Genomic DNA, 19,229 nt, shown 5'->3' with positions numbered 1-19,229 from the left:
TCAACTAATTTTATTTTTATTGTATTAGCATTGTAATATAATCTCTGGGACTCTGCATTGAGAATAGTAGCTAATATTGGCCCTAAAATATATTTAAAATATAACTTACTTCCCACTGTTTCTTAGAGGAAATAGCTTTGCTCCTTATTATTTATGCCATTTAAATACTAGATGATCATTTAAAGTCATCTGGCCATGAAAATACTATTGAAGAAAATACTACAGACCACAGTTGTATTTATTTTTATGACATCTGTGTGTTCCAAGGAATTCAAGATATCAGATATGGACCAATAAAACAAGGGAGGCCTCACTGATACAGGAACTTAATAAACATATTTTCTTGTTTAATCAACTTTGCCTCCTTGCCTTTACCTTGCCCATGTTCTTCTCTGTCTGGATCACGTGGCACTATGCCTTGGTTTGTGTTTGCAATTTTTTCTCCGTAGGATTGGTGCTTTTCTGGACCCAAAGATACATGGGATGATTCATGGCAGCCTTCAGGCCTTGTGAATGGAATGAAAGGAGAAGTTCAAAAACAAGAGGCATTAGATGCTCAGGAAAAAAATACTGGCACAACCAGGATTCAAAAGGTAAATGTCTAATGAATGTTACTGACAGATTCTCATGAGGAAGTGCTTTCATTTTTAGAGAGTAAAATTCTGGTTAATGATCCCACTCTAGCATTTGGTAGAATACATATACACAACGTGTAGGTTGATTTTAAAATTAATTTCAGTCAACTTAATTTATTTATCTCTTCAGAAGAAAATCCCAAGCTTAGAATTGAAAGATTGATAAAATCTCTATGTAAGAGATGTAGAAAACAGTTATTTTTATATAATTTAGCCAAAAATAAAAATAATAATTTTTTTCTTTTATGTTCCTGTAGCAGAAAGCTATTTGTTTTCTGTTTTTTCAAATATATTATGAGCATCATGAAATCTGGCCACCAGGCCTCTGCACTTTTATATTTTCATGTGTCACATTGAAAATAAAGGGCTCAAGACTGGGAGACTTGTTGAAAAGCAGATTTGTGGAAGAGTTTTCTGAATGATATACTTCCTTCAAAATATGGTTATTTTGTATGAGAGCATTGATAAAGTATTTTATATTATATAGGATACTCTGTTCCAGAAACAGAGTCCTTAACAGCACAGATTTAGTTTTAGGGTAACACCTCAACCCATCAAAAAAACCCAGTACCCATTAGCAGTCACACCCCTTTCCCATCCTCCCACAGCCTGAGGCAGCTACTAGTCTGCTTTCTGTCTCTATAGATTTGCCTCTTTGGGGCATTTCATATAAATGTCATAAAATACGTGGTCATTCGTAATTGTGTTGTTTCTTTTGCCATGCTGAGATTTTTAGTTTCATCTGGTCCCACTTGTTTATTTTTGTTTTTGTTGCTTATGTTTTTGGTTTCATATCCAATAAGTGATTACCAAAACCAGTGTCCTAAAGCATCCGTTCTGTGTTTTCTTCCAGGAGATTTATAGTTTCAGGTCTTATGTTTAAGTCTTTAATCCATTTTGAGTTAGTGTTTGTGCGTACTGTAAGATAAAGGTCCAGTTTCATTCATTTGTCTGTGGATGTCCAGTTTTCCCAGCAACATGTAGTGAAGACACTGTCCTTTTGAAGAGGAAAATTACCCACAGCAGGCCCAGGCCAAGCAGCCCCAGGGGATGGAAGTTACTAACAATAAGCTAGAGATAACCAGAAGCCCTACTGGGAGCAAGAGATAACCAGCTGCTTCTGCTTCTGTGAACAGGCTTCCAGCCACAGGCTCCCTGCATTACTGTTCCCACCTAAAGCAGCCCTGTTCCCTTGTTTTAAACCCACCTACCAGGAGTCAGCATAGCCCTTGGAACCTGACTGCCTGCAGTGCCCTATAAAAGCCCTATAATCCTGTTGACCTAGGCCCAGAACTTGGAGCACGATCTCATTTGGGTCCACTGGCATAAAATAAATACGAGTTCTCCTCCTTCTCGGAGTGTCAGTTGGTCTCTCACAGGTCTGATTATTTTTCCACAACACTCTCCCCATTGTGTAGCCTTGGCATCATTACCAAAGATTGGTTGACTGAATATGTGTGTTTTTATTTCGGGGCTCTCAATTTTATTCTTTTGGCCTATGTCTACTTTGTGCTAGTCCCATAATGTTTTTATTACTGGAACTTTGTAGTATATTTTGAAATCAGGAAGGGTGATCCCTCCTTCTCCCAACCCTTAAGACTATTTTGGCTATTTGGGGTCCTTTGTGGTTTCATATGAATGTTAGTATTGTTTTTCTGTTTTTGTGGAAAATGCCATTGACATTTTGATAGGAATTGCTTTGAACCTGTAGATCACTTTAGGTAGTATGGAAATTTTAATAATATTCTTCCAGTCTGTGAGTATGGACTATATTCCCATTTATTTATGGCTTCTTCCATCAGTGTTACATAATTTTCACCTTCTATTCTTTTTGGTGTTGTTGTGAATGTGATTTTTTTCTTAATTTCCTTTCCAAGTAATCTCTACACCCAGTGTAGGGCTTGAACTCACACCCTCCGAGATCTTGAGGCAATATGCTCAGCCAGCTGAGCCAGCCAGGCACTCCTTAATTTCCTTTTCAAGTAGTTCATTTAATGAACTAATTTTGTTTGTTGATATATGAGTATTCTCCTAGTCTAGCTAAGGATTTATAAATTTTTTTATAGCTTCAAAAAAAGAAACTAGCTCTTATTTTCAGTGATTTTTTTGTGTGTATTTCACTTATTTTTTACTCTAATTTCTGTTATTTCACGCCTTCTGCTAACTTTAGCCTTAGTTCTTTTCTTAATTCCTTAAGGTATAAAGTTGTTTGTGATTCTTCTTCTTCTTTTTATGTCAGTATTTACTGCTATAAACATTCCTCTTCATCTACCTTTGGCTCAGGTTGTGATCCTCGGGTCCTGGGATTGGGCCTTGCACTGGGCTTCCTGCTCAGCTCTCTCTGCCCCTTCCCCCTTTTATGCTCCCTGCCCCCTCAAAGAAATAAAGTCTCAAAAAAAAAATTCCACTTAGTTCTCATTTTGCTGTATCCCATTGATGAAGTTCTAGAATATAAGTTCGGTTCAGTGGGGTGAGGTCCGGAGCTGATGACCAAGGAAGAATTCTTGGAGACATCTTTGGTGCAAAATGGTGGTTTATTAAAGCACGGGACAGGACCTGTGGGCAGGAAGAGCTGCTGCCCTAGGGTTGTGAGAGATGGTAGGTTATGTACCATGGGGGTGGGGGAAGTAAGGAAAAGGGAGGCTTCAAAGAACTTTCATATGCTAAAGAGGACCTACAACATACCAAGATACCTGATACCAGAGGCCTTGCCATTGCCAAGGTTGTTTTGCCCTGTAGCAAAATATTAACATTAAGATGGGTGGGAGATTCCTAAAGAATGTCATAATATGTCCCACCCAGGAGTCGGGTGGGGGGAGGTTGTAGGGTGTGAGCCTTTTGCTTTGTCTTCAGCCAGCCTTCTGTTTCCTCATCACCATTAATTTTGGGATGCTGTTTTCATTTGTCTCAGGATATTTTCTAGCTTCTCTTTGATTTCTGTTTTGACCCATTGGCTGTTCAGGAATATATTGTTTAATTTCCCAGGTTTCCAAATTTAATCTTTGTTTTTGATGGATATTTTCCCTGAGTATTGAATTTTCGGGTGTTACTTTTTTTTCTCAGCCTTTGAAGATGTCCTTCCATTATGTTCTGGCTTCTGTTGAATTGTCAGCTGTCAGGTATCATTGCTCTGTTGATAGTGATGTCTTTTTTCTCTGGCTTCTTTTAAGATTTTTCCATCTTTTGCTTTAAGCTCTTTGATACTGATATATCTAGATATAATTTCCATTGGGTTTACTCTACTTGTGTTTCACTGAGCTTATTGAATAAGAAGATTGATGCCCTTCATCAGTTTTATAGAATAGTGCTTTTCCCTCATTATCGCCCTCCTGCTGGCTTTCCAGTTATCCGTGTGTTAGCACTTTGGCTGAGTCCCACATGCCTCTTGGGCTCTTTTCTCATGTTTACATTCTTTTTTCTTTTCTTCTCTTTTCTTTTTTCTCAGTTTGGAGATTTTTCTATTGATTCTTCTGGAATACTAGTCCTCTCATCTGCGGATCCATTCTGCTGCTAAACCTACACATTGAATTCTTACTTCAAACCTTTTTCCTTTCAGTTCTATAATGCCAATTTGATTCTTTTTTTTTTTTAAATTTGGATTCTCTGTTTTAATTCTCCATATTCTCATCAATTTTTTATGTCACTTCCTCTACATTCTTGATCATGCTAATTGTAGTTATTTTAAAGTTTTTTTCTAGATAATGCCAATATCCGAATCAACTTTGGGTATGTTTTCTCCCCCCTGTCCCCCCATCCTGTTTTAGGCAGGGGGCAGGGGGTGGAGAAAGTGGGAAGCATTCCTTATGATTTTTAAAAAATTGAATATTGGACATAATGGATAAAAAAATTAGAGGTTCTGGGTGAGTTCCCTTCCTCCGAGGCTGATTGAGATGTCCTGTGGCTGGCAGGTAGCAGCCAGTCACTATAACACACACACTGAGGTTTGGCTTTAGACTTTGTTAGGACTGCTGTATTTCACCTTTGTCCTTACTCCTTAGATGTGGCTGTTACTCCTGATGGGGGATCCTTTGGGGATCTCAGCTGAAAACCCTTGGTGGGGCACAGACTCCATCCCCTGACTCCTCAGCTTTATAATGTGTAATTCATATTCCATATAGTTACCCATCTAAATTATACAGTTTAATGGCTTTAGTATATTCACTAGTCCATTCGCTTATTGTATATTCATCCCACAAGCAGTTGTAAAACGTTTTCATTATCCCCCCAAAGAAACCCTGCATCTGTTAGCTGACACACTACCCCATGTCTGCCAGATAACCACTCATCTACTATCTCTCTCCATTGATTTGCAACATTTCATGTAATTAGGATCAGTACAGTCTGTGACCTTTTGTGTCTGGCTTCCTAACATCATAATCTCAAGGTTGATCATGTATCAGTACTTTTTTTCTTTTCATGGCTGAATAATCCATTGTATGGATAGACCACAATTTGTTTATCCATTCGTCAGTTGATGGACATTTGAGTTGTTTTGTTTTTTGCTATTATGAATAATGCTGCTGTGACATTCATGTACATGTTTTTATGTAGATGTGTTTTAAATTTTACGAGGGTATATACCTAGGAGTGGAATTGCTGGGTCATATGGTAACTCTTTATTTAATGTTTTGAGGAATTGCCAGACTTTCCTAGACAGACATTCCCACTAGCCATATAAGATTGCCCCAATTTGGGGCACCTGGGTGGCTCAGTGGGTTAAAGCCTCTGCCTTTGGCTCAGGTCATGATCTCAGGGTCCTGGGATCGAGCCCCGCATTGGGCTCTCTGCTCAGTGGGGAGCCTGCTTCCCTCCTCTCTCTGCCTGCCTCTCTGCCTACTTGTGATTTCTCTCTGTCAAATAGATAAATAAATTCTTTAAAAAAAAAAAAAGATTGTCCCAATTTATCTACATCTTTGCCAGTACTTGTTATTCTATTTTTTGTTTTTTAAAATCATAGCCAACCTAATGAGTGTGAAGTTGTATGTTATTGTGGTTTGAGGCTGTGCTTTTGATTATGTATGTTAAACATGTTTCTTGAAAATCTGTCATTTACCTCTAGTTCCATGAGGTGAATTTTCAGATAACTATGATGGAGGCAGTCATTGATAACTACAGAGAACTAAAGCTGGTAGAACAATGCTTCTCAAAGTACAATGTGCCTACACATCCCCTAAGAATTTTGTGAAGCTGCAGGATCTGACTGAGCAAATTTGAGATGTGGACCTAGGTTCTGCATGTCTAGCAAGCCCCAGGTGGTGCTGCTGGTTGGCAAACCCGACTTTGGGTAGAAAGGCTGGAAAACACTCTTTGGAGAAAGAACCTTGATTGTCAAATAAGTGCTCAAGTTGATTTGCAGGCATTTGCTTTCAGAGTGTCTTTACAAATTTTGAAAGCATTCACCTGTGTTTGTTTGTTTGTTTTCAGAATACGCTATCAGAATGCATTTTAAAAATGCATCTTTCTTCAAAGTCATACTTACAAGGAAAAAAGGATATAGCCTTAAAAATGTGTTTCTGATTTAAATTTTTGTTAAACTACTGATGTGTAAAAAACACTTGGTCTGGTTGGTCTGCAGTCTATGGCTTAGCCTCACCGCAGGCTAAAATTTACTAGGTGGGCACAAGGTACATTTTTGGAGCCTGTTTGTCCATCTGCAAAGACCAATTTAGGTAGTGATCTTTCCAGCTCTGAAAGTTTATTGTATTAATATTCATCTACATACCTTTGGAGCTTTATTTAAAGAACTCACCAATGGGGCGCCTGGGTGGCTCAGTGGGTTAAGCCTCTGCCTTTGGCTCAGGTCATGATCTCAGGGTCCTGGGATCGAGCCCTAGATCGGGCTCTCTGCTCAGTGGAGAGCCTGCTTTCCCCTCCCTCTGCCTGCCTATCTGCCTACTTGTGATCTCTCTGTCAAATAAATAAAATTAAAAATAATAAAAAAAAAGAAACTCACTAATGCTTAGCCTCATTCTGAGAATAAATTTACCGGGTAACTAAAGCACACATGAATTGTATAAGCCAAGTAACAATTTGAATCTGGATCTTTCATTTCCTGAAGTAGCATATTGTGTGGCCAATATAGCTATCTGGAATGTGAATTTCACTCTTGCTGTCAAAAAAGGCTACACACATAGCCCTTTATATATTGCATAATTGTATAACCACATTCATGCCAGCCATGTTTGAAAATGAGCAGGGGTTTTTGTTGTTGTTGTTGTGGAACAAAAAAGAAATGGCAACTGATATGAAATGTCTACTATATAGGATCCTGAAGAACAGACAAAGCTACCTTTTCTGTTTGTATAATTACTGGTTCAGTTCACTCAGGGCAAATCCCAGACTCTTAGCCTTTATAGGTGGGGTAGGGCTGGCTTTAGTCATATTAATGCCAGTTACCATCACAGAAGATAAATGCTAAATTACCGTAGATCATATCTGCTTTAGCAATGACTGTATGGTAGGATATTGGATCTCATGGTTAAAATTTGATATTCCATTCAGTTAAATCCAGTTTGGTCTCCATATGGGACGTTCATCTTTTTCCTCTAAAATCCTGGTTCTTAATACTCTATTTTGTCTCTTTTTAAGGAGCCTTCCTTTAACTACTTTATGTTCTAGTGTGTTCACACTGCGGAATGCGGGAACGCCTCCGTTCATGGCTGGCTGCAGGACCCACACTGTTTTCCCATCTGAGGGCTGTGAACTTAGGGACAGGTATCCTGTCTTACTGGGAGATGGTGAGAACATGGACTGGGCTGAGTTACCATCTCTGCTTTGTCACCTGCTGGTTGACACTGGATAACTTCGCCTCTTGTGAAAGGTGTTCTGCTAAGTGAAAGGGCCCCTAGCGAGGACGACAGAGCCCCGGAGTTAGAGCGGTCGGTCGTCCCGAGGTTGAAATGAGGAAGCATGTGTAGGGAACCTAGCAGTGTGCCGGCCAGTGTGCTGCCTTTGCTCACGTTTCCCGCCACCCTGCTGCAGCTCTGTGCGGCAGCTTTCAGCACCGTGTTTGCTCGTAATGTAGGTCCAGTAAATGCTCCTCGAATTGAGTTGCTGGCCATTAAGTTAGAAAAGGACTTGGTTTTTTTTTTTTTTTTCTTTTTAGAGAGGAACTAGGTTCTTGAAAGTGAGTAATGGTATTCTATGTGAAAAAAGTATGTCTTGTCTATACAACTAAGGAACTGAAACAGGGTTAATTCTTCTGTTATACTAACGACTGCTTTTCATGCTTTTGCCCAACTTTTCTCATACTGCAGCAGCCATACATAGAGAATTCTTCAGATTCTTCCACATTGCCCAAATTGGAGGAGTTCTACATCTCTCTGATCCAGTCGCAGCAGTCAGTAAAAGGGAGCCAGCCCGAGCCCAGCAGCGTTCAGACTCAGGCAACGCCAGTCCAGCTCTCCGCGGCAACCCTCAGTGCAGCTCCCATGGCACTTGATTCTGCAGAAAAAAATTCTGCTTCAGGTAGCTTTACACGTAATTGACAAATACAGTGGTGTGTCATCTTGCTGAAAACCTTCATTTATCTTCTTCGGAATATAACTTGAAAAATTGCTGACTTTAGCATTTGTCTCACGTCCTTACTGGGTTCTGCTGTTCCCTGCTGTTTTGCTACTCCTCTCTCTCTCTCTCTCTTTTTTTAAAAAGCAGTTTGGTTGGGGGGAGTCTGTTTTACAAACAATAGAACTTGCCAGTTTTTAAGTATTCTGTGAGTTTTGACACTTGTGTACAGTCTTATAACCACCACAGTCGTGACATAGAACAACCCCACCAGTTATTTGGTCCCTCTGCGGTCATTCTCTTCCCTTGCTTCCTGGTTCCCAGCATGTTCCTTTTTTCTTTTCTGGAATTTCATAAGAAGAGAGTCCTGCATTACACAGTTTTTAAGTATGACCTTTTCCCCTGAGCATGACGTTTTAGAGATTGATTTATGTTGTTGCTAGTTTCAAAAGTTTGTTCTTATTTTTTGCTCAGTGGTACCCAGTTGTATGGACATCTGTTCATCAGATGAACAGATTTGGGCCATTATGAATAAAACTGCTGTGAACATTCACACACAGCTCTTTGTGTAGACATATTCAGTACATACCAAGGAGTAAAATTGTTGAGTCATGTGATCACTGCATGATTAACATTTTAAGAACTGCCAAAAAGTTTTCCAAAGTGGCTCTTCCATTTTTTATTCACACCAATAATACATGAAATCTGATTGCTCCATCTCCTTTTATCATCACTGATGCTATCTATCGATCTTTTAAAATCTTGCTATTCTGGTGTGTGTGTAGTGGTATCTTATTGTGGTTTTAATTTATATTTCCTTGTTTGCCAGTGATGTTGACCATCTTTTTATGTGCTTATATGCAATCTGTAGATCTTCTTTAGTGAATTACATGTTCAAATATTTGCTCATTTTTATTGGATTATAATCTTTTTATTCTTTATTCTGGACACAAAAGGTTTGTCAGATATATACAGCTATATGTATGTGATACATATATCACAAATATTCTCAAGCATGTGACTTCCTTAACAGCATATTTGAAAGAGCAAAAGTTGTCATTTTGGTGAAGTCTGATGGATTTTTTTCTTAATATGAAGTTTGTATTTTTGTGTCCTGTTTAGAAATCTTTCTTAACCCAAGCAACTGATTTGTTCATTTTCTTATGAAAAGTCTTGTAGTTTTAGTTGTTAAAATTAGGTCTGTGATCCAATTTGTTGATTTTTGAGTTACGGTTTGCGTTAATATAATGGTGTGATGTAAGGATCAATGTTTATTTTGATTACATTTAATATTCAGTTGTTCTAGCACAATTTGTTGAAAAGATTAACCTTTTTTAAACTGCCTAGATATAAAAATCTTAAAAAAAATAATAAACTACCTAGATATCTTTGTCAGAAGTCAGTAGGCTGTATATGTGAGGGTCTATTTCTGGACTTCCTATTGTGTTTTAGTGGTTTATGGGGCTTTATACCACTGCCTTGATTAGTGGGGATTTATATATCTTGAAATTGTACAATTTTGTTCTTTTTCAAATTGTTTTGGCTATTTTAGGTCATTTTCCATATGAATTGTAGAATCAACATAAATTTGCACAAAACCTAAAATGTTTATTGGGATTTTTTTCATGCACTGTAATATTAGTTTCAGGTGTACAGTATAGTGGTTCAACAATTCTGTACATCACCCAGTCCTCATCACCACAAGTGCTTCCTTAAACCCCAGCCCCCACTTCCTTAAACCCCACCCCCTTCAGCCCCTCCCCCCACTTTTGGTAACCAGTTCTTTTTTTTTTTCCCCAAGTTTTTATTAAATTCCAGTATAGTTAATATATAGTATAATACTAGTTTCAGGTGTACAATTCAGTGATTCAGCACTTCCATACCTCACCCATTGCTCATCACAAGTAAGTATACTCCTTAATCCCCATCACATCCCCCCACCCATCTCCCCTCTGATTACCATCAGTTTGTTCTCTATAGTTAAAAGTCTATTTCTTGGTTTGCATCTCTCTTTTCTCTCCCATGCTCATTTGTTTTAATTCTCAAACTTCATATAGGAGTGAATCGTATGCTGTATGTCTTTCTCCTACAGACTTATTTTACTTTGCATAATACTCTCAAGCTCTGTGTCATCACAAATGGCAAGCTTTCATTCTTTTTTATGGCTGAGTAGTAGTGCATTGTATATATGTTCCGCCTTTTCTTTATCTTTTCATCAGTCCGTGGACACTTGGGCTGTTTCCATAATTTGGCTATTGTTGATAATGCTATTATAAACATCAGGGTGCATGTATCCTTTTGAGTTTGTATTTTTGTATTCTTTGGGTAAATATTTAGTACTATAATTGTTGGATCATAGAGTAGTTCTATTTTTAACTTTTGAAGAACTGCCATACGGTTTTCTGGAGTGGCTGCCTCAGTTTGCATTCCCACCAATAGTGCAAGAGGGTTCCCCTTTCTCCACATTCTTAACAACACCTGTTGTTTGTGTATTGTTGATTTTAGTCATTTTGACAGGTGCAAGATGATATTGCATTGTAATTTTTTTCTTTAAGATTTTGTTTATTTGACAGAGATCACAGGTAGACAGAGAGGCAGGCAGAGAGAGGAAGGGAAGCAAGCTCCCCGTGAGCAGGGAGCCCGATGCGGGACTCGATCCCAGGACCCTGGGATCATGACCTGAGCTGAAGGCAGAGGCTTTAACCCCCTGAACCACCCAGGCGCCCCAAGCATTATAGTTTTGATTTACATTTCCTTGATGTTCAGTGATAATCAGCATCTTTTCATGTGTCATTTGTATGTCTTCTTTGGAAAATGTCTATTCATGTCTTCTGCCCATTTTTAAAAAAAGATTTATTTGACAGACAGTGAGAGAGGGAACACAAGCAGGGGGAGTGGGAAAGGGAGAAGCAGGCTTCCCACTAAGCAGGGATCCTGATGCGGGGTTCAATCCCAGCACCTGAGCAGAAGGTAGATGCTTAAAGATTGAGTTACCCAAACACCCCTTCCCATTTAGATTATCTGTTTTTTGGATGCTGAGTTGTATAAGTTCTTTATATATTTTGGATAGTAATCCTTTATCAGAGATGTCATTTGCAAATATCATCTCCCATTCCATAGGTTGCCTTTTAGTTTTGTTGCTTATACCTTTGCTGTGCAGGAGCTTTTTATTTTGAAGTCCAATAGTTTATTTTTGCTTTTGTTTCCCTTGCCTGAGGAGACGTATCTAGAAAGAAGTTGCTATGGCTGATCTCAGAGGTTACTACATGTGTTCTTATCTACGTAGATTTCTAGCTGCCTCTTCTCTGGTACCTTCCTCCCACAAATTCCAGAACCTTGGCCTTTTTTTTTTTTTTTTTTTAAGATTTTATTTATTCACTTGACAGACAGAGATCACAAGTAGGCAGAGAGAGAGGAAGGGAAGAAGGCTCCCCACTGAGCAGAGAGCCCAAAGTGGGGCTCGATCCCAGGACCCTGAGATCATAACCTGAGCCGAAGGCAGATGCTTTAACCACTGAGCCGAAGACAGAGGCTTTAACCCACTGAGCCACCCAGGTGCCCCCACCTTGGCCTTCTTGAATTCCAAGCTCAGTCTTTTCAACCCAGTAAGATCTCCAGGCTCAGTTTTGATTCTCCGTTCTTGTACTGAAGCCTAGAAACTATTTCAGCAGGAGCGAAGGCCCTTGTAGAGCTCACTTTGTTTCCTTTCTCTTAGGGATCACTATCTTGCATGCTTATTGTTCAGTATATGAATCTGCTACCGCTTCATACATTTTGTCCAACTCTCCAGTTATTTAAAGCAGGAGAGATTTTTTTTCAGTCACTGTTGAGTTAATGTCATAACTGGAAGCAGAAGTTTTGCTACTCTTTTAAATTCTTTGATCATGTGTCCCTGTTTTCATATATTTGTACCTTTTAAAACCTGAGCTCACCAAAACTGTGTAAAACCACTTATTTTATTAGAACTCACCAGCAATTTTCCTCTCTAGTGGGCATTAATTATAACTTTTGATCAGAGTTTTACCTTTTGGAATACCTGTCAAATTCTCCTTGAATAGGGCACCTGGGTGGCTCAGTGGGTTGAGCCGCTGCCTTCGGCTCGGGTCATGATCTCAGAGTCCTGGGATCGAGTCCCACATCGGGCTCCCTGCTCAGCAGAGAGCCTGCTTCCCTCTCTCTCTCTCTGCCTGCCTCTCCATCTACTTGTGATTTCTCTCTGTCAAATAAATAAATAAAATCTTTAAAAAAAAAATTCTCCTTGAATATAATTCATCACAAATGCATAGAACATATACCACCTGCTGCTATGTTAGTTGCTAAAAATGTAAAGATGAATAATGTACTGGATTATGCTGGTGTTTTCTCTAGATTTTTTGAGGTCTAGAGCAGTACTTTTCAAAATGTAATCATATTGGTACCAGTCTGTGAAGTCTTTGCTTAGATGGGCAACACATTAGCACATTATTTAGCTCACCTGGGCTTTTTTTTTTTTTTTTTTAAACTAAAGCAGAATTTTCTTGAAAAAAGCAGTGTGTTTGCTTAGATGCTTGCAAAAGCTCCTCTCATTGTAGGCAGGTAATAAAGAGTTCACAGACCAGTCACTTTGGTCACCGTGGTCTAGAGTATATGTATTCCCTTCCTTGGCTATTTGGAATTTTTGGCACTAATTCTAAGGAATTTATTTTATGTCTGATAACTGGTTTTTGGAACTTCTTACAAATATCTTGGTCAGTTTTGTTTTTACACTGATATAGACTCAAACTGAAACCACTTTGGCAATAGAAAACACCTCTGGGACGCCATTGTGCTTACTGCTGTAAATAGGGGAGCTTAAGGACTCATCTCTGGAATTAGAATTATATCCAATTTATTTTTATGACATCCTAGAAAGAAATTTTCCCTTCCCTGTTCATAAGTGCATTTTTCCCTCTCCCCACCCCCATTCTGACAAGGATTTATTTCTACTCAGTTCCCCTTTTTCATGTCTTTCTATTTATTGACTGGTTTCTGAGTCTTATCCTCTCTAATTGTAACAGTGGATGTCAGCCTCTATAGAAAATGATTGTCACACACATTAGGAAACATCTAGAATGGGAAAGAGAAGGCAATGAGCGTGAGAACCCCTTGAAAAAACTTGTATGTTCTTTCTTTTTCAGTGGAGGACTCTTCAGAGAGCTTAAAGAACGATTTCTCTAGTAGCCGTGCTATTACAGTGTTCAAAGACAAGAGTCATGAAGCCATGGACCAGCTCTCTTTGATCTTGTCTCCTGAGCACCAGATTTCCCAGAAGCTCTACATTCCTCGGAGCACAGCCACTGCTGCCTTGGGAGCTGCGGCACGGTTGGCCACCTCCAGGAGCCTCTTACACTGGTATCCCAGTGTGAAAAGAATGGAAGCATGAGGGAGTGAGTAGGGGAGAAAATAATAAGCCAGGTGCATTAGGACTTGGTGATTTCCCAAGGCCAAAACATGGAGGAGGAGGTATTGAGACAAAACACTATTTTGATGGTTGATGCCTTTGTCTTTCTTTGTGACCGTATGTTAGCTTTGTTTTGCTAACAGTCCACTTTGTTGTGTAAGTATTGATATTCAATGTTAGTTTTAATTTTTATTGATGATGTTTCTTATTCCGCATAGTTTTGTTCACCATGACATAGTGGTTTAAAGACATTTTTATTTTTTGTTGCTTTTGTGTATGTGTGTTTCTGTAAATGTTTTTCTTGTACATATCATGACTGATAAATGAAAGCTGAAAAACTAATGTTTTGCGATCCATATTTAGTAAGACAAAAATTATCTCAGATTCTTATGTCCAGAAAAAGGATGTCTGAATTGTAAGGCTGCTTTTTCTTTCTCATTTGAAATTTTCTTTATCATAGAGATAATGCAGGGCTCCAATTCTACCATTATTATTTATTTGAAACGCTAGGATCAGTGAGAAAATACACATTCTGAAGCTGTGGTCATGTAAACACTTCCACATTTAAAAGATTTAAGTTCTCTTTCAGTACAGGCAGTTTCCTGAAGACCTCTAACAAAATTCCAGAGACTGGTTGCTCAAACTTGGCCGTGCCGTCTCTCTCGGCTTCACAGTTCCAGGAGCTTCAGCATTGAAGCATCTGTGGGACATGGTGTTCTCTGAAGTCAAACTGTGTGAGTATGAACCATCAAGTATAAATAGGAGACCGAAAGGTGAAATTAAAGAATATGAATGGTACTAATTTAAATTATTTGTGGTAAAGTACCAGACCTATCCCCAAGTTTTAAAACATCCAATACAGAAGCATTTCTTGAAGTAAAACCCTAGAAAGAGCTGCAAATTACTGGTGTGCTGAATATAAGTCGATTCTCACCTTCTGGGCCCCTCCTCTACCACCTCCTGTTTCAGCATAACATGGCAGAGCTGGCCCTACTTCCTTCTCTCTTTCTACAATAAGGAATTTCTCCTCTTCTCAACGACTTAATCACTCAACTACTTAAAATGTCCACTGAGGAAGGGAATGAGATGAAATAAATATGAAGTACATTTAAATTTAGACTATTACTGACTGAAACTTCTTTCGTAGAATTAAGAAATAATGAAACAAAGTTAAATACTAAGTCTCTGAATACTGATGGTTTTGGTTTAAAAACTTTAGAGGAAACATGTTTAATGGCAACACAATTTAAAAATCCAGATTCACCTTAAATTCCAATGTATCTGTACGAACGATATTCTAATTGAGCAAAAATAAAGTAATCTGGAAATATCACTGATAGTTGATCCAACAGAAAGAACAGGTTTCCATTTGGGTTTGTTTTTTTTTATTTTTTTATTTAAAAAATTTTTAAAAATATTTTATTTTTTATTTTTTATAAACATATATTTTTATCCCCAGGGGTACAGGTCTGTGAATCACCAGGTTTACACACTTCACAGCACTCACCAAAGCACATACCCTCCCCAATGTCCATAATCCGACCCCCTTCTCCCAACCTCCCTCCCCCCAGCAACCCTCAGTTTTTTGTGTGAGATTAAGAGTCACTTATGGTTTGTCTCCCTCCCAATTCCATCTTGTTTCATTGATTCTTCTTCTACCCACTTAAGCCCCCATGTTGCATCACCACTTCCTCATATCAGGGAGATCATATGATAGTTGTCTTTCTCCGCTTGACTTATTTCGCTAAGCATGATACGCTCTAGTTCCATCCACATCGTCGCAAATGGCAAGATTTCATTTCTTTTGATGGCTGCATAGTATTCCATTGTGTATATATACCACATCTTCTTGATCCATTCATCTGTTGATGGACATCTAGGTTCTTTCCATAGTTTGGCTATTGTGGACATTGCTGCTATAAACATTCGGGTACACGTGCCCCTTTGGATCACTACGTTTGTATCTTTAGGGTAAATACCCAGTAGTGCAATTGCTGGGTCATAGGGCAGTTCTATTTTCAACATTTTGAGGAACCTCCATGCTGTTTTCCAGAGTGGCTGCACCAGCTTGCATTCCCACCAACAGTGTAGGAGGGTTCCCCTTTCTCCGCATCCTCGCCAGCATCTGTCATTTCCTGACTTGTTGATTTTAGCCATTCTGACTGGTGTGAGGTGATATCTCATTGTGGTTTTGATTTGTATTTCCCTGATGCCGAGTGATATGGAGCACTTTTTCATGTGTCTGTTGGCCATCTGGATGTCTTCTTTGCAGAAATGTCTGTTCATGTCCTCTGCCCATTTCTTGATTGGATTATTTGTTCTTTGGGTGTTGAGTTTGCTAAGTTCTTTATAGATTTTGGACACTAGTCCTTTATCTGATATGTGGTTTGCAAATATCTTCTCCCATTCTGTCAGTTGTCTTTTGATTTTGTTAACTGTTTCCTTTGATGTGCAAAAGCTTTTGATCTTGATGAAATCCCAATAGTTCATTTTTGCCCTTGCTTCCCTTGCCTTTGGCGATGTTCCTAGGAAGATGTTGCTGCGGCTGAGGTCGACGAGGTTGCTGCCTGTGTTCTCCTCAAGGATTTTGATGGATTCCTTTCGCACATTGAGGTCCTTCATCCATTTTGAGTCTATTTTCGTGTGTGGTGTAAGGAAATGGTCCAATTTCATTTTTCTGCATGTGGCTGTCCAATTTTCCCAGCACCATTTATTGAAGAGGCTTTTTTCCATTGGACATTCTTTCCTTCTTTGTTGAAGATGAGTTGACCATAGAGTTGAGGGTCTATTTCTGGGCTCTCTATTCTGTTCCATTGATCTGTGTGTCTGTTTTTGTGCCAGTACCATGCTGTCTTGATGATGACAGCTTTGTAATAGCTTGAAGTCCGGAATTGTGATGCCACCAACTTTGGCTTTCTTTTTCAATATCCCTTTGGCTATTCGAGGTCTTTTCTGGTTCCATATAAATTTTAGAATTATTTGTTCCATTTCTTTGAAAAAGATGGATGGTACTTTGATAGGAATTGCATTAAATGTGTAGATTGCTTTAGGTAGCATAGACATTTTCACAATATTTATTCTTCCAATCCAGGAGCATGGAACATTTTTCCACTTCTCTGTGTCTTCCTTAATTTCTTTCATGAGTACTTCATAGTTTTCTGAGTATAGATTCTGTGCCTCTTTGGTTAGGTTTATTCCCAGGTATCTTATGGTTTTGGGTGCAATTGTAAATGGGATTGACTCCTTAATTTCTCTTTCTTCTGTCTTGTTGTTGGTGTAGAGAAATGCAACTGATTTCTGTGCATTGATTTTATATCCTGACACTTTACTGAATTCCTGTACAAGTTCTAGCAGTTTTGGAGTGGAGTCTTTTGGGTTTTCCACATATAGTATCATATCATCTGCGAAGAGTGATAATTTGACTTCTTCTTTGCCGATTTGGATGCCTTTAATTTCCTTTTGTTGTCTGATTGCTGAGGCTAGGACCTCTAGTACTATGTTGAATAGCAGTGGTGATAATGGACATCCCTGCCATGTTCCTGACCTTAGTGGAAAAGCTTTTAGTTTTTCTCCATTGAGAATGATATTTGCGGTGGGTTTTTCATAGATGGCTTTGATGATATTGAGGTATGTGCCCTCTGTCCCTACACTTTGAAGAGTTTTGATCAGGAAGGGATGCTGTACTTTGTCAAATGCTTTTTCAGCATCTATTGAGAGTATCATATGGTTCTTGTTCTTTCTTTTATTGATGTGTTGTATCACATTGACTGATTTGCGGATGTTGAACCAACCTTGCAGCCCTGGAATAAATCCCACTTGGTCGTGGTGAATAATCCTTTTAATGTACTGTTGAATCCTATTGGCTAGTATTTTGGTGAGAATTTTCGCATCTGTGTTCATCAAGGATATTGGTCTATAGCTCTCTTTTTTGATGGGATCCTTGTCTGGTTTTGGGATCAAGCCTCATAAAACGAGTTTGGAAGTTTTCCTTCCATTTCTATTTTTTGGAACAGTTTCAGGAGAATAGGAATTAGTTCTTCTTTAAATGTTTGGTAGAATTCCCCTGGGAAGCTGTCTGGCCCTGGGCTTTTGTTTGTTTGGAGATTTTTAATGACTGTTTCAATCTCCTTACTGGTTATGGGTCTGTTCAGGCTTTCTCTTTCTTCCTGGTTCAGTTGTGGTAGTTTATATGTTTCTAGGAATGCATCCATTTCTTCCAGATTGTCAAATTTGTTGGCGTAGAGTTGCTCATAGTATGTTCTTATAATAGTTTGTATTTCTTAGGTGTTAGTTGTGATCTCTCCTCTTTCATTCATGATTTTATTTATTTGGGTCCTTTCTCTTTTCTTTTTGATAAGTCGGGCCAGGGGTTTATCAATTTTATTAATTCTTTCAAAGAACCAGCTCCTAGTTTTGTTGATTTGTTCTATTGTTCTTTTGGTTTCTATTTCATTGATTTCTGCTCTGATCTTTATGATTTCTCTTCTCCTGCTGGGCTTAGGGTTTCTTTCTTGTTCTTTCTCCAGCTCCTTTAGGTGTAGGGTTAGGTTGTGTACTTGAGACCTTTCTTGTTTCTTGAGAAAGGCTTGTACCGCTATATATTTTCCTCTCAGGACTGCCTTTGTTGTGTCCCACAGATTTTGAACCGTTGTATTTTCATTATCATTTGTTTCCATGATTTTTTTCAATTCTTCTTTAATTTCCCGGTTGACCCATTCATTCTTTAGAAGGATGCTGTTTAGTCTCCATGTATTTGGGTTCTTTCCAAACTTCCTTTTGTGGTTGAGTTCTAGCTTTAGAGCATTGTGGTCTGAAAATATGCAGGGAATGATCCCAATCTTTTGATACCGGTTGAGTCCTGATTTAGGACCGAGGATGTGATCTATTCTGGAGAATGTTCCATGTGCACTAGAGAAGAATGTGTATTCTGTTGCTTTGGGATGCAATGTTCTGAATATATCTGTTATGTCCATGTAGTCCAGTGTGTCGTTTAAGGCCTTTATTTCCTTGCTGATCTTTTGCTTGGATGATCTGTCCATTTCAGCGAGGGGAGTGTTAAAGTCCCCTACTATTATTGTATTATTGTTGATGTGTTTCTTTGATTCTGTTATTAATTGGTTTATATAGTTGGCTGCTCCCATGTTGGGGGCATAGATATTTAAAATAGTTAGATCTTCTTGTTGGACAGAACCTTTGAATATGATATAGTGTCCTTCCTCATCTCTTATTATAGTCTTTGGCTTAAAATCTAATTGATCTGATATAAGGATTGCCACTCCTGCTTTCTTCTGATGTCCATTAGCATGGTAAATTCTTTTCCACCCCCTCACTTTAAATCTGGAGGTGTCTTCGGGCTTAAAATGAGTTTCTTGGAGGCAACATATAGATGGGTTTTGTTTTTTTATCCATTCTGATACCCTGTGTCTTTTGACAGGGGCATTAAGCCCATTAACATTCAGGGTAACTATTGAGAGATATGAATTTAGTGCCATTGTATTGCCTGTAAGGTGACTGTTACTGTATATGGTCTCTGTTCCTTTCTGATCTACCACTTGTAGGCTCTCTCTTTGCTTAGAGGACCTCTTTCAATATTTCCTGTAGAGCTGGTTTGGTGTTTGCAAATTCTTTCAGTTTTTGTTTGTCCTGGAAGCTTTTAATCTCTCCTTCTATTT

The 19,229-nt window shown here is 38.7% G+C and overlaps 1 protein-coding gene across 3 annotated transcripts in view; it reads left to right on the top strand.

The window, feature by feature from the left end:
* Positions 1–14,922, top strand: part of TDRD5 (tudor domain containing 5) — a 97,966-nt gene extending 83,044 nt beyond the window's left edge. For all 3 annotated transcript variants that reach the window (XM_032318538.1, XM_032318540.1, XM_032318539.1), the window contains 3 exons: positions 450–593; positions 7,892–8,102; positions 13,295–14,922. In XM_032318538.1, coding sequence (XP_032174429.1) covers positions 450–593; positions 7,892–8,102; positions 13,295–13,539 — 600 coding nt within the window. In that variant the 3' untranslated portion in view covers positions 13,540–14,922. The remainder of the gene's footprint in view (positions 1–449; positions 594–7,891; positions 8,103–13,294) is intronic.
* The last annotated feature ends 4,307 nt before the right edge of the window (positions 14,923–19,229 follow it).

This window comes from Mustela erminea, chromosome 17, assembly GCF_009829155.1.
Source record: "Mustela erminea isolate mMusErm1 chromosome 17, mMusErm1.Pri, whole genome shotgun sequence".
Taxonomy (NCBI): Eukaryota; Metazoa; Chordata; class Mammalia; order Carnivora; family Mustelidae; genus Mustela; species Mustela erminea.
Note: the sequence above shows the minus strand (reverse complement) of the source record. Positions and strands in the feature narration are given on the sequence as shown.